This window comes from Zonotrichia albicollis, chromosome 19, assembly GCF_047830755.1.
Source record: "Zonotrichia albicollis isolate bZonAlb1 chromosome 19, bZonAlb1.hap1, whole genome shotgun sequence".
Lineage (NCBI taxonomy): Eukaryota > Metazoa > Chordata > Aves > Passeriformes > Passerellidae > Zonotrichia > Zonotrichia albicollis.
In genome coordinates, this window is record NC_133837.1 from 11,308,210 (window position 1) to 11,323,639 (window position 15,430).

General features: G+C 44.8%; 1 protein-coding gene and 1 long non-coding RNA gene across 2 annotated transcripts in view; one reads left to right on the forward strand and one right to left on the reverse strand.

The window, feature by feature from the left end:
• Window positions 1–15,430, forward strand: part of LOC141731197 (uncharacterized) — a 28,925-nt gene that overhangs the window by 2,909 nt on the left and 10,586 nt on the right. The gene's annotated exons all lie outside the window — the stretch shown is intronic.
• Window positions 4,992–15,430, reverse strand: part of ABCA9 (ATP binding cassette subfamily A member 9) — a 32,484-nt gene continuing 22,045 nt past the window's right edge. Inside the window, exons 27-39 of the mRNA XM_074554984.1 lie at window positions 15,294–15,359; window positions 14,414–14,505; window positions 13,807–13,927; window positions 13,377–13,494; window positions 12,822–12,913; window positions 11,543–11,715; window positions 10,327–10,402; window positions 9,992–10,086; window positions 8,317–8,436; window positions 7,139–7,279; window positions 6,835–6,914; window positions 6,699–6,754; window positions 4,992–6,153 (exon numbers count right to left, since the gene is read on the reverse strand). Coding sequence (XP_074411085.1) covers window positions 6,055–6,153; window positions 6,699–6,754; window positions 6,835–6,914; window positions 7,139–7,279; window positions 8,317–8,436; window positions 9,992–10,086; window positions 10,327–10,402; window positions 11,543–11,715; window positions 12,822–12,913; window positions 13,377–13,494; window positions 13,807–13,927; window positions 14,414–14,505; window positions 15,294–15,359 — 1,329 coding nt within the window. The 3' untranslated portion in view covers window positions 4,992–6,054. The remainder of the gene's footprint in view (window positions 6,154–6,698; window positions 6,755–6,834; window positions 6,915–7,138; window positions 7,280–8,316; window positions 8,437–9,991; window positions 10,087–10,326; window positions 10,403–11,542; window positions 11,716–12,821; window positions 12,914–13,376; window positions 13,495–13,806; window positions 13,928–14,413; window positions 14,506–15,293; window positions 15,360–15,430) is intronic.

Genomic DNA, 15,430 nt, shown 5'->3' on the forward strand with positions numbered 1-15,430 from the left:
GGACGCAGGGATTCGGGGATGCCAGGTTGCAAGGATCCAGGGACACAGGGATCCAGGGACACAGGGATTCAGGGATGCACCGCCCGCTGCCACCAGGAGGTGGCACAGCCCGAGCGCGGATGTCACACCAGGTCGCGCCCCTCCGGCCGCCGGGACCCCCCAAAAAAGGAGCAGGGTGATTCATCCTTCCAGGAAAGCCAAGGAAAAATCCCGCATGGTTTTTCTGGGAAAGCCTTTGTGCGGAATTGCTTTCGCGTGCAAAACAAAGGAACAAAAAAAGGGCACAAATTGTTCGGCTTGGAGAGAAGAGCAAAAGGAACCCGGAGCTGTCGGGACACCCTCTGGCCGTGTCCCCCCAGGGCCAGAGGCTCTGCTGGCCCCCATTCCCTGCTCCCACATCCCGGCTGTCGGGAATGGTTTCCCTTTGGCACCAGTGTTCTGCTGGCATCCATCCCCACCTCTGGGCCAACTCCATGAAATCGCTGTCATGGTAAGGCATCCCCAGCCAGGTGTGGGAACCCAGGGAATATTTCTGTGTCTGCTCTGGGTGCCCTGACCCACAGGAAAGCACTGACTTTGACCCTCCTCCATGGAGAAAGTTTCCGAAACTCCAAAATAGACTGGAATCCACAAAAGTGTGCAATAGATTATAGAGAGTATTGTAGGTGTGTCACTTAGGTGAGATATCGAGGTTTTGGGGATTTTTAGCATGCTGTGGATGGGAGCAAGATGGAAGGCACAGGATGTCATCCTGGGTTTCTTAATTCTTCTTCCTCTTTCCTCATGGGTTTGGGTGGCATTTTGTAATTGGGCAGAAAAGTCCCCATTGCAGCTCTTTGGGATCAGTTATTGGGTTAAAAGGGAAATAATTTAGGTGTCAGTTCTTAATTGGATCTTTTAGCTTTAAAAGACCTTGTACCAAGAGATTGTTGGCCATTTTGTGCCTTCTAATGAAAAGCTGCAGAACTCACGGTTGTGAGGCTGTTTTGCTGATAAGAAATAATAAACACTTGAGTTCTAACATTAATTACTGTCTCAAGTGCCTATAATCCAGACTCAGAAAAACCAAAACTGGTACCACCACAGCCAGGTAATAATTAGCATTGATTCCATGTATCACAGAAGGTTGATCAATAATAATCCTTATTAAGAATCCCATTGCTTTTATAGACAGTTGTGAGACAGCTGGATCTAATTGATCCTCCAATCCAAACACCATCACCATTGGCTAATTAAGAAACCACCCTTTGGTGAACAAATCTCTGCATGTTCACAATACCAGGTGCAGCAGGTTAAGATAAGAATTGTTTTTCATTCTTTTCTCACAGCCTTTCCCAGGACAATGCCTGGCAAGGTTGTGTTTCTCTCTGTGCCCACAGACCTGCTGCCACACTGGTCCAGATGCCTTCTGGTGTTTTCAAACAGCCAAAATTCATCGTGAAAACACAAATCCCAGCATGAGGGGTGGATTCCATCCTCCTGCTAGTGCTGCCCACTGGGGTCACAGACACCCAGGGATGTTCCTGCTGAGCTGATGCACAGCCCATGTTCCCCCTCACCTTCCATAAAACCATCTGCTGTCTGTGCCAGGATGGAGCTGCACAGGAACAAACCCAACATCCCCACTCTGCCTGGAACACGAGTTCATGAACTGCTGCAATCATTCAGGACTGCTCTAATTGAAACATCATGTCTTACACAATCATCCCCTTCTCCATCCCTTCTTTCACTCTTTCTGAAAACATTTCCTGCTTTTCCCAGCTGGACACGCTGTCCTTCCTCCTGCTTTGAAGCAAATATTTTGTTGGGTTTGGCTGCTGCCGCAGCCACACATCCTCTTCTGCCTGATATTTGAGCCATCTGCTGCTAAAGAGAATATTTGGGGCTGGAAGTCTCCAAAGGGGTTTGGGGTGCTGAGATGAATCAGGAAGGAGCAGAGCAGGAGGAAAATCTTTCTCAGCTCCACCTGCAGAGTGATTCAAACTGAAATGCTTTAAAAATTAAAAGCTGAGAGGTGCTTTTCCAGCAGTCTGGTACTGCCAGGCTGAGGAGCTGATCCACCCTGCTCCCCTCCACACATGGACACAGAATCCAACCCCCATTTCCTATTTTGTCTCAAGTAGATGGAAAAAGAGAATTTGCCTCTGAGCTGTGGAGGTTGCCAGCATCTGCCTTGCCTCAATTCTGCTGCTTGGAGTGATGCCTCAGGTTCAGCTTTTCTATTTTTCAGATTCTGTTCTGCTTTAGTATGTAAGTCTATGCTTCATATTAGGGGATGCCGAGCTCTGTGCACAGAGCAGGGAGACAAAACAATTCCTGCTCCAGCTGGGCACCAAGGACAAATGATCCAAATCTCAGCCCAGGAGCACAAACACCGTGGGTTGGAGAGAGAAAAACAAGCAGGGTGGGACTGGATGGGCTAAAGCTGGAATGGGACAATGAACTGCAAGGTGCAAATGGAGCAGAACTGATCCCAGGGAGAGACCCCGTGCCCAGCCGTGCATTTTGGGGCCATTTTGGTTCATTTTGTGACCATTTTAGTTCATCTTGGGTGCAGCCCTGGCTGGGCTCTTGTGCTGCCCAAGGTGGATCCATGGAGGAGATGCTTTGAATAAATCCCTGCTTTATTCTGTAACTCTGCCCAGCCTCTGCTCCCACTCAGCCTGATCAAGGCATCAGGGGAACATCTGGCTCTGCTCTGGGACAGGAGCTGTGCTGAAGGGGCTGGAGGTGCCCAGAGCAGGTGACACCCCCTGTTCATGGTGCCTTTCCTCCCAGGACACACAAAAGGAGTTTCTCCTTGGTGTCACTCCTGTCTCCTGTTGTTTTAGCATTTGTTTCCCCCTGGGTTTTTTGGAACAAAGTGTGTTTTTTGTCCAGCTGAGCTCCAAGCTCTGGAGGTGCCTGCAGGGAGATACAGGGGGGACAGGGTGAGTTTTTCTCACCTGGCCCTGAAGGTTTGGGCTGCTCCTCGCTGTCACTGCTGGGGGACAATTTGGGATTGGTGCCTGGGGATCAGCACTGATGGCAGCTGCTGAATGGCCCTTTGTGTGCTTTATCCTTTTGCTGGATAAAAGGGGGCATTATTAAATGTAAAAATTGAGAATTTCTCTGTTGGTCAGGCCAAGTTCTTGCTGGGTTCCTGCAGGGAGCAGTGGGGGATGCCCTGGGAGGATGGATTCACCCCAGGCTGGGAATGTCACATTGATATTTTCTGAAAAATCCCTTTGCCCAGGATTTTTCTCCTGGGAAGCTGAGAAGCCTCAGAGAAAAAGGAAAACAATTCTTATCTCATTTGCTTCTCCTGTGTTTTGCTCCTTTGGAATGTGTTTGGAGGTTGTTTACCCACAGGTGATTGTTTCATTGGATTCTGCTGTGAGTTGTTTTCACTCTTTGGCCAATCAGGGCCAAGCTGTGTCAGGACTCTGGAGAGAGTCATGAGTTTTCATTATTATCTTTTTAGCCTTGTGTGTTTGTCCTTTCTGTATTCTTTAGTATAGTTTAGTATAGCATTTAATAATATAATATAATATAATATAATATAATATAATATAATATAATATAATATAATATAATATAATATAATATAATATAATATAATATAATATAATATAATAATAAATGAGCCTTCTGAGAACATGGAGTCAGATTTATCATTCCTCTCTGCCATGAGTTTCCCTGCAAATACGATAGGGAGGATGGATTCGCCCAGGCTGGGAGGATGGATTTCTCTGCTCCAGCTTTAGCAGCAAAGGGAAATGGGGAGAATAATCAGAGTTGGGGCAGTTCTGGGGCTGGTTTCATGCTGGAGCAGGAATCCACACCCCAGCAGGATCTGCCAGCCCCTCCTCTCACAGGCAGAGCTCCTGGGGACGCTTCTCCTTCCTCAGCCCTTCAGCTCAAGAGGAGAGGCAAATTCCAAAGGGAATATTTGAGGAGTCGGTTCATTTCCAGGAAACCCTTCTCTTGTTCTTTCTTTTCTTTATTTTCCCCCAATGGAAAAGTTAAGTCCGCGAGAACTTTTTGACAACTTTTCTTTGTTCCCTCTTGCCAGCTGTAAACTCTGCTTTGTGCTGGGGACAGAGCCCCTTTCTCGCAGTGCTGGCCATGGGCCAGGGGCTGGAGCTGTCCCCTGTGTGCTGGCAGTGCCACCAGCCCTGTCCCCCTTCCCTGCAGGCTGAGCAAAGCCCCAGCTCCAACAGCTCCATCTGGGGACTCTTTGGGGTCTTTCCCTTCTCCTCCTTGTGCACCAGGTGCTGGAGTGAGCTCTGCTTGCTTCACCTTCCCCTGCAATGGAAAATGTTCAATATCAGGGGGAATGATCCCTCAGAGCTGTGAGAGGGAGGGGTGGTGGTTCTTTGGAAGGAGCAGCAGCAGAATTGGTGTCAGAAGGAATTCCTCCTTCCCTCCCCAGCTCCAGAGATGCTCTCTCTGGGACAGGACTTGTTTGCTGGGGATTTTGGTGCTGTTTGAGTCTTTACATCATGCAAAGGTCTGCAAAGGGAGCAGGTCCATCACGCTGGGTGGTCAAGGGAAGGTTTCCCAGATTTGTGTGTCACAGCAGGACACAGAGGGCAGAGCAGAGTGGATTTCACAAACCCACTCAAAGCAGCATCTGCAGAGGCACAAACCACAAAATGCTGAGGGAAATTAAAAAATCCAACAGCAACAAATCATATAAATGGTATTTATCTCTGGAGGCTTGTGGCGTGACTTCTCCACTGCTACTGATACCCCAGAGAAGCAAATAAAACTCTTCTGTTTCAGAGAATCCCCATTTCCTGGGGCTGAGTGTGTGAACAGGTGACACAAATGTTTCTGACTTCATTTACCCATTTCTCAAGGGTGCAAGCAACAACTTTAAACAAGTAATAAACAAATATAATAACTATATAATAATAACTGTAATAACTATATAACTAATAACTATAAAACACAAAGTAGTTAATAAACAACACAATTACAAAAGTTTCTTTTTAATTATTAAAAAAAAAAAGAAGCAACCAGGGTGTCTCTGAAGATGTGTCCTCCAACTGCCAAAATGTGTTTTGGAGCCGAGTGTGGGATGTGCACAAGCAGTGATTGCAACACAGCCACCTCTGGGACTGCCTGGAGAGAACTGAGCATTTTCTGGGAGAGTTTTAACCTTTGCAAACGAGCTGGGCACAGGGATAAAAGGAGGGAAGTCATTGAATAATTTGGGTTGGGAGGGACCATTAAAGTACATTATAATATATTTTTCCTCCTGAGAAGCTGAGAGGCCTCAGGAACAAAATGTAAACAATGATTATCTGCTGCTGTGGAACGCAACAGGTGGATCTGTGATTGGCCCATGTTGGATGTTTGTAATTAATGGCCAATCACAGCCCAAGCCTTTGTTATCATTCTTTTCTATTCTATTCTTAGCCAGCCCTCTGAGAAAATCCTTTTATCTATTATTTTAGTATAGTTTTAATGTAATATATATAATAAAATAATAAATCAAGCCTTCTGAAACATGGAGTCAGATCCTCGTCTCTTCCCTCATCCTGAGTCCCCTGTGAACACCGTCACATCCCATCCCCAGGGGAGGCAGCTGGAGCTGCTCCTCAGGGTCCCCAGCAATGATGACAGATGAGAATGAGCACTTTGTTCTACAGAGGCATTTACTGGAAGGGTATAAAAATGGTACAATTGCATTATAAAATAATGCAAATTCCAATAAGAACACATCACAGGCAGAGTCCCAGACATAGGTGGGAAAGGAACCCAGGAGGGCAGAGCATGTCCAGATTCCCAGATCCAGAGAGATTTAATCCCCAGGGATGGATTGGGACCCTTTTTTCTGCAAAGCTTCCAGTCCTCCTTCTTCACCCTGCCTGGCTTGCCAAGGGCTCTCTCCAGGGCAGGCACTATTGGATCAGGCAGCTTTGAAAGTGCAGCTTGGAGCAGAGAGCCCTGCAGGTGAAACACTTTCTGCAGCACAGAGGAGCCTCTTCCCCTCCCCGTGGTACACTGAGAGTGGCAGTAAATATGTGCAGCTTGGTTAATACTGAGCAGTGCATAAATGAGCATTCAACACTCTTCCTGCTGCAGCTGCTTCCAGTCAAAAGTCCCATCCAAAGTCAGATCAAAATTTTCCTTTTCCTGCTCTCGGGAGAGCTCCAGAAACACCTGAAATGAGCAAGGTAATGCTTGGGTTATTTATCTGTGATGCTCCTTTGCAGGAGGCACAGCTCTGCAGCCCTGGGAGGGGTCTGGGGAGGATTTTTGGGAGCAGGAGCTGAGCCTCCCTTCTCTCTGGAGTAACCAGACGATCCCCTGCCTGTAGGTATTTCCATACAGGTTTTCCCCATTAATGCATTGACTTAAACATTCCTCATCTTTGCCACCAGCCTTGTACTAGCAGCAATAAATAATCTGTTGTTTCCAGGGCACTCAGAGGGGCTGGGCATGGGCAGCTCCCTCCTTGGATGTGCTGTGTGCTTATCTTGACCAAGTGGGGTCTGAGACTTCATCCAGACTTGTTCCAACCATGAGAAATCTCAGCAGTAAAAAACCCAAACCATTTCCCACCATTTTGCCAGTAGGGAACTCCTCACCCACCACCCTCAGGCAGTTTTTTGGTGGAGCTGCCTTTTGGCTACTGCACCAGCCTGGGTTTGACTGCAGCTTTGGTCCCTGCTCCTGCCTTTACAGCACAAATAAAATTCACCTGCCTGAGACAGAGTATTCAAGGAGAAGCTGTACTCCTCGAGGCCGCAGCTTCGTTTGGCTGTGGAGAAATGGGGAAAAGGTTGAAAATGAGCAGTTGCTGCTCTGCCTTTTGAAAAAGTCACCTGGTTTTGCTCTTACCTTCCTCCAGCTTGGAGAAGGACTGGGACAGGGGCAGGGCATCTCTCATTGGGATCTTGTAGACAAGCAAAGAGGGGAACCTTGAGGAAACAGAAGAAAAGATGATTCTTGCTCTGTATTGGGGTTCTGGGGTCAAACCTTCATGGGTGCCCTGCTGCTGGGACCACAGGAGGGCAGGATGTGGTGACATTATAAACCAGGGAGCTGTTCATCCCTCTCCAGCTGTGTCTGGCCATCCCACCAGGGATGTTCTCAGGAATGAGGCAGTGTTGAATCCCCTCCTCATCCCACATTTTGCAGTTACCTCTCCTGGCGGGCTGCACCCGGGAAAATCTTCAGAACCTCAGCGTGCAGAGCATCAGAGCTCTCTGCATCCTTGGCCTTGATTTCCAGGAGATATCCTCTGCCAAACTTATTCTTCAGGTACTGGATGGAGCCAATGCACCTGCAGGGCAGGGAGGCATGGAGGTTACAGTGAAATCATTGTCACCTCAGCTCCTTCCTGAGAAGGAAACCATGGCACACTTCATGAAATGTTGTGATTTCAGGGTTTACATCAAAGCCTCGGATCCCTCCCTGATAATTCCCTCCCAGGTGTGTCAGTCACCTCTCCTTTCCCCTTCCCAGCACTGTCTGTCAGTCCTGGAATTCCAGAAGGGCATTCAGTGATTGGCAGATTCAAAGGATGCCCTCTACCCCTGGGGGACATTGGGCCATCCAGGTGTCCTTTGTCCCTTTGTCCCTCCCCTCCTGTCCCTGCTTGGTGGCTCCCTACCCCTTCCCTGCCCCTCTCCCCGGGGTTCAAAGGAGCAGCAACTACGGGCTCAGGGAGTTCTGTTGGAGCTGGTGCTGCATTCAGAGGCCTGTGGGCCAGAATAAAACTCTGCATCCAAACCCTCCATCAGAACTGACTCCTTTCCTTCACCATCGCCTTAAAGCTTATCCGCCAGAGGGAAACCTGAGGAGCAGCCCCTGTTATGGGGGGAAGCTCCATCCCAGCACCACCAGAGCTCCTGCAGGCCTGGCCTTGTCCCCACGGGCCCAGCTGCAGCACAGAGCCAGCCAAAAGTGTCTGTGGGGTGAAACACCACACACCCACAGCCCAAAGTGTCTGTGGGGTGAAACACCACATACCCACAGCCAAAAGTGTCTGTGAGGTGAAACACCACACACCCACAGCCAAAAGTGTCTGTGGGGTGAAACACCACACACCCAGCCAGCCCAAAGTGTCTGTGGGATGAAACACCACACACCCAACCAGCCCAAAGTGTCTCTGGGGTGACACACCACACATCCACCAGGCCAAAAATGTCTGTGGGGTGAAACACCACCATGCCACTGTTTTGTTCAGCACCAAGGGCCAGACTAGCTCAGGCACGTCCCTTCCAGCTATATTTCTAGTTATCCCAATAAAACCCCTGGCAGGAGAGGCTGGAGGAGCAGCCTGGGTGAGCTCCAGCCCAGCCAGGCGCTGTCACCCACCGGAGCTGCCCCGACACCAGGATGGCCACACGGTCACACACGGCCTCTGCCTCCTCCATGTAGTGTGTGGTCAGGATGGCTCCTGACTCCTGGCTTTTCAGGGCATCCCGGATGGCTTTCCTGAAAATCAGAGTGAAAAAAAAAAAAATAAAACAAAGTCCAACCGTCCTAGAAATATCATTTGTGGTGGTGTTTGTGGGTCTCTAGGATGAGGGAAGAGATGAGAATCTTGACTCCATGTTTCAGAAGGCTGATTCATTAGGATATTATATATATGATATATTATATTATATTATATTATATTATATTATATTATATTATATTATATTATATTATATTATATTATATTATATTATATTATATTATATTATATTATATTATTGATATATTAAAACTATACTAAAATAATAGAAGAAAGGATTTTATCAGAAGGCTAGCAAGGCAAAATAATGAAATGAATAATAAAATTTTGTGACTGCTCACAGCCTTGACACAGCTGAACCTGTAATTGGTCATTAATTAAAAACAACCACATGAGATCAATCAAAGATGCACCTGTATTAAACCGTCCCCAGACCAAATTCCACAGCCATCAGATAATTATTGTTTACATTTCTTTTCTGAGGCTTCTCAGCTTCTCAGGAGAAAAATCCTAGCAAAGGGATTTTTCAGAAAATATGTCAGTGACATTCACTGTTCTTTGTCCATCCAAAAGCCTTTTTCCAAACATAAGAATAAAATTTTCACGTGCAGCAACTTTAGAATAATGAGCGCACAGTAATGCTTTGAAATAATGACAAAAAATACTTTTGACTCAAGTCTCTTCATGAATTCTCCCAAATCCCATTTAGGACTGTCCTGAATCTTGCAAAAAGGATGAAGGTTAAATAGTTTTTCATCCCTGAGTTAGAGACAGACAAGAAATCTATCTTCCAACAGAACCATTGCAACGTGAGGGACAGCACCATCTGTGGATGGTGTAAAACCCTTTCCATGTAACTTTTAAAATCTCCTTTTGGCTTCCCATCCCTTTCCCATGGTGGGAACACCAATTTAATGTAGTGGCTTTGGTTTGCAAACTTAAGATTTCTCAAATTTTGAGATTTTCTGGCTAATGTGCTAATGAGAGTGGCGTAATTATTAATGCGCTCACTTCCTGCTGTGAGGCGGGATTAGGAGAAAGGCAAAGTAGCCTCAAAACTTTTAAAGGGTACAAAGAAAAGTGTATTAACAGAAACTAAAAGAAAGAGTTAAAAGAATCAGAATAAAGCTTTCAGAACATTTCTCTTTGTGACATTTTCCTGCTCACCAGACACAGCGCTGCCCGTTGGGATCCATGCCGGTGGAGGGCTCGTCCAGGAGCAGCACGGAGGGGTTGCCCAGCAAGGACAGTGCCACACAGCTTTCCCATGGTGGGAACACCAATTTATTGTAGTGGTTTTGGTTTGCTAATTTGAGATTTCTCCAATTTTCAGATTTTTCTGGCTAATGAGTGTGGTGTAACTACTAACGCACTCACTTCCTACTGTGAGGTGCAATTAGGAGAAAGGCAAAGTAGCCTCAAAACTTCAAAAGGGTACAAAGAAAAATGTATTGACAGTAACTAAAAGAAAGAGTAATAAGAATCAGAACAAAACTTCCAGAACATTTCTCTTTGTAACATTCTCCTGCTCACCAGACACAGCGCTGCCCGTTGGGATCCATGCCGGTGGAGGGCTCGTCCAGGAGCAGCACGGAGGGGTTGCCCAGCAAGGACAGTGCCACACACAGCTGTGACACAGAGAAGGGACTCAGCCAAACCTCCTGGCACTGTGCCCACACACAGCTGTGGACAGCACCTCCTCATTTATGGGAATTGTGCTTTACGAAATGTGGATTTGGGGAAGGCTCATTTCCGTCACCCCACCCAGCCCAAGGCTCTGCCGGGTAGATCAGGGCACAGCTTGGCCCCTCCACTCAGAAAGGGGAGTTTTAATTAGTGTTTGAGCATTGCAGTGAGCCAAAACACACCTTTCTGCTTATCCCAGGAGGTAATTTTCTGACTTTTTTGTTTAAGTAGTCCTGAAGCTGCAGAGCTTTCACAATTCTGTGGGGGAAATGAAAAAAGAGCATTTTTATAGCTCTAAATCAATACTCTCATCAAGTGTCCCCAAAATGACAAGAAAAAGGAGCTTTTCTCCCCTTGCTCTCGACTCCTGCTTGTTTTCATTAAACATTTATTGTGTTACTAAAATGCAGTGACTATTTGAAGCAGAGTGCACTGAAGAAGCCACAAACTCTTTTCTAAACTCATCACCAGTGCCAACAACATTTCAAATCCATTCCCCTTGCCAGTGTCAGCTCAGCACCCTTTCCTGTGGTGCCAGACTCTAACCTCAGAGATTTCAGAAAAGCTGCCTAAGATAACATTCTTAAGAGGGCATTAGTGATAAGTTTATCCCCACCAAACACACTCAGGAAAATTGGAGGTTTTCTAAACCCTCTCACTAAATCACAGCACAAAAGCACTTTTGCAGCTGAGTTTCCTGCATTTATTTCCAGGTTTCTTCTGTGAATTTTGACTCTCTGGTCCCCTCCCCATGACTGAGGGGTGGAACTTGAACCATCCCAACCCCTCCATGCGTGAAAAATGTGTATTTCATGATTGGCTTTTCGCAAATATTAAAATGAATATTATATGTGTTATGTTTGAAAGTTATGCTGTAGTAGTGTGTTAAATATAGTTTAGGTTATAACATAATGTTAAAACAGAAACTATGTATGTGAGATATTTTTTTAAGAAAGGAATGAGGTGCTTGCAGCAGACAGCAGCCACAGGACACCTAAATCTTTTAGAGAAAAAGAATTTATTGCTCTCTTATCAGAAGAAATGAATTTCTTCCCCCGTCATTCGGCCATGAAGATGCTGTCACGGTTCAGAGGAAGAAGCTGACACTGCCCAGACAGAATCCTGTGTTTGAGTGGAATTTATGCATCATGTATGAGGTGTATGAATATGCAACAGGCTGTTGTTTTTAAGGGTTAATCCTCTGTTAATGTGGGTCCTTTTTGGGGCTTATTTTGCCCAGAAAAGGTACCCGGACTTTGTAACTCTGTTCTATTGTCTCCTATTGTCCTAACCCAAATTATTATTACTCTAATTATATTATTATTATTTTTATAACCATTTAATTACTATTAAACTTTTACCATTTTGAAAACAAGTGATGTTTTTCACACAGGTTACCTGTGCACAGCAGCAGCCGCGTCCTCCTGGCGCAGCCCCTTGACGGCCGCGTAGATCCTCAGGTGCTGCAGCGGGGTGAGCTCCAGCCAGAGGGGCTTCTCCTGGGGGCAGCAGCCCAGGAAGGCAGGGCCCTGCTCCAGGGAGCCTCCTCCATCTCCCCTCTTCATCAGCACCTGCACAACCAGGCTGGGCTTTGTCCTCTCGCACAGCCTCCCCCAGCACAGGGGCTGTGGTGGGGATTTTCAGGAGCAGGGTGGGACTGCTGGGATCTGCTCCTTGAGCTTTTATCAGCCTCAGTACGTGGTTGACACAATTGGAAGAATGCAACAGCTCAGGTACAGCCAGCAGCAGGCAAAGATTTCTTTGTTACAGAGCATTTTAAAAGCTTTCTGGCCAACAGCATTTGCTAAAGCTTGCAGACAGTTGTTCTAGGCAGTCACTGGCAATTGGAAGATGGCAACAGCTCACGTACAGCCAGCAGCAGCCAAGGATTTCTTTGTTACAGAGCATTTTAAAAGCTTTCTGGCCAACAGCACATTGCTAAAGCTTACAGACAGTTGTTCTAGGAAAAAAGCACATTAAAGTACACTAAAAGCACATTAAAGTACACCTGCTTCACACAATGCTGGCTTGTCTGCTCTCTATTAACAGCACACAATATTCCAATACTCAGCTTAAAACCTTCTGCTATAAACCTTAAAACCTTCCACCTTTATACTCTAAAAACCCCAATTCACACGCTAGGCATATTTTATTTTTCTGCAGTCTTAAGTTCAGTCTTAGCCAAGCCTAAAACTCAAACCATTGTTTCATATCCTTGCTTGCTGTACTGTTGTAACTTTTCTACTTTCAGACTCTGCAGCTGCAGCCAGCTCTGAGTTCTCTGCTCTCTGCTGCCACAGCTTTCTGAAAGTCTTCTTACCTTTACTATTTTTCCCACCCAAGGGGTGGTTCAGGGGAGATTTTGGGGTTTAGGTGGGGAAACCCACAGGGAGGGAGTGATTTCATACTAAATATAAATATAAATATAAATATAAATATAAATATAAATATAAATATAAATATAAATATAAATATAGCAGTTAGGGCAGATGCAGCAGCTTATCAAAATTAGAAGTAGCTCACCATCACCTTATTGATATATTATTTAATTTAACAGCACGATGGACTCAATTAAAACCCTGATCACCAGTAACGCTCTGACAAAAATTGCAGCCTTGATAAAAATGACAGCTTAGCCTTGGATTTTTGCCATGGGCCCATCCCATGTGAATCCTACCTGCCCAGCAGTCAGGGCTGTCTCTCCAGTGATCATTTTGATAGTTGTGCTTTTCCCAGCTCCGTTGGGCCCCAGAAGTCCTAACACTTCTCCTGCAATCAATCCACAGAATTTCTCAGGACTATTCCCCATTCAAGAAATATATCATAAATATATAAGAAAAATCATAAATATATCATAAATATACAAGAAATATATCAATATATACAGTCCCACAAAAGAAAAAATAGAAAAGGCAGCATACTAATATCAAAGATCATATTAAATAAATGATTTTATTGTGTGAAATACACACTCATAGAGCCCATAAGATTTCAACTTAAAACTGATGCTGTGAATTGCTCCCAGGAACCACTGCTAAAGTGATCCCCTCTCCTCAGGATCTTTATTTTATCTTTATTTTAGATAATGGACAGTCACAGGCCATTAACAGGATGCACCATTAACACACCAAGCACAGACTGAAGCTGCTTTAACAACAGCACAAATAGATTTGACCTTTCTGTCCTTGCTCAGGTAACTGAGAATTAACTCTGGGTCCAACACAGGTCTCACCTTTTTTAACACAGAAGGAAAGGTTCTTGGTGGCTGTTTTCTTCTTCTTCTTAAAAAGTGAGCCAGTTTGCTTTATTTTATATTCCTTGCACAGATTGCTGACTATAATGACTGATTTCTGAAAGTGAGGAGGAAAGAGTAAGATTAATTTATTATCTTGGCTAGCATCAATCCTTCAGTGATTTTTCCATTAAAAAGGCAGAAAACCTTCTGAAGATCTTTGTTTTATAGTTTACCACAAATATGAGGTGCAACAGGACACTTTATTATCCAGGTTCCTTCAAAGAGCTTTCTTCTCCTGAGGGAACCCACACTTTTGGAATTTTGATTTTCCCAGTGAGAACAACACAGCAGAGCCCTGCCCTGCACAGGTTTGTGTTTTACCAGGTAGAAAATCAAACCAAACAAGAAGGACAACACTCAGGGGTACCTCCTCCTGACTGGGAGCCACCAGAGCATTCCTCACTGCTTCTCTTTCAGCTCTGACATCTTCATCTTCCTCCTCGAGCTCCTTGGGGTGCTGCTGGCTGCTTTCTTTTCTTGGAGAAATCCTGAAAAGCCACCAGGTTCGGCTTAGGATTTTGTTCTTTACCTCTGTTCTCCACCAGTGCATTTTGGATAAACCAAAGAGGGAATTTCCCTGGGATTGAATTTATACAATATTATAATGATTACTATTAAAATCATCATCATTATTGTTATTGTTGGGGATGGTGATGATAATGATGACATTCATAATCTTTGGTTTTTACCAAAAAAAGAAGATGGTACATCCCACAGCACAGGCAACATCCTGTGGAGGCACTACATAACGTAAAATATTGTTTTATATTATTTTTATATTATTTTTTATATATTATATATTATGCTGTTTTATATTATCATCACTGCAGTATTTAAGGGGCTATTGAAGTCATCAAAAGATCACCAGTATTAAAAAAATATATTTAAAAATAGGGACACAAATGCAATGTTTTCAAGAAGGAGCAGTGGGGTGGGAGTTCAGATCTGATATGTGCATGTGTGTTTATACAAACCTAAATATGGGGTCCCTTCTCAGCACTGCTTTTCCATATTTTAACTCCAAAAAGCGAAGAAGAAGAATGAACAGCACAGAATGGATGTAAGGCTGAAAAACAGAGGTTGCCACATTAACAGCCTTGCCTTTCCTCCCACCACAGCTGGCGCTGAGATGGTGGCAGAGCTATAAAATTTGTGGGGAAAACAAAATATGCAAAAATGGCCTATTAACACTGAAACTCTGGGTAATCAACACTGCAGAAAGCACTAAGGGCAGAAAACCCCCAATTCATAAAATACCAGGACAGCATGAGGTGATCTGGGCTTATTTCATTTTGCGTTCCCCAGTTCAAAGGTGTGAAATTATTCTAGCACAGCGGGTAAAATGTCATCCAGACCCACCCAGAACCTCCTCCTGCTTCCTCATAACTGAGGAGGGGCTTTAGGATATTGTATTTCCTTATGGGAGGAAGGAATGATGAATCTGGCTCCATGTTCTCAGAAGGCTAATCTGTTATTTTATGATACTATATTATATTAAAGAATGCTATACTAAACTATACTAAACTAAAGAATACAGAAAGTACAATTTCAGAATGCTAAAAAGATAATAATGAAAACTTGTTACTCTCTCCAGAGCCCTGACACAGCTTGGCCCTGACTGGCCAAAGAGTGAAAACAACTCGCAGCAGAACCCAATGAAACAATCTCCAAGCACATTCCACATGAGCACAACACAGGAGAAGCAAATGAGATAAGAATTGTTTTCCTTTTTCTCTGAGGCTTCTCAGCTTCCCAGGAGAAAAATCCTGGGCAAAGGGATTTTTCCAGAGAATGTGAATGTGACATTAGGAGACCCACATTCCTAAATAAAAGCAATGTTAAATGTTTTCTTACTGCAAAGATAGCAATCAGTACATGACTGCCTGAAGCCCAACTAAATGGCTCAGAGTCCCACAGCATCTGTAAGAATAAAAAAAATACTCAGTGAAGAAGTGTAATTCTTTAGTATCATTCTGTTTAATGCAGTAACA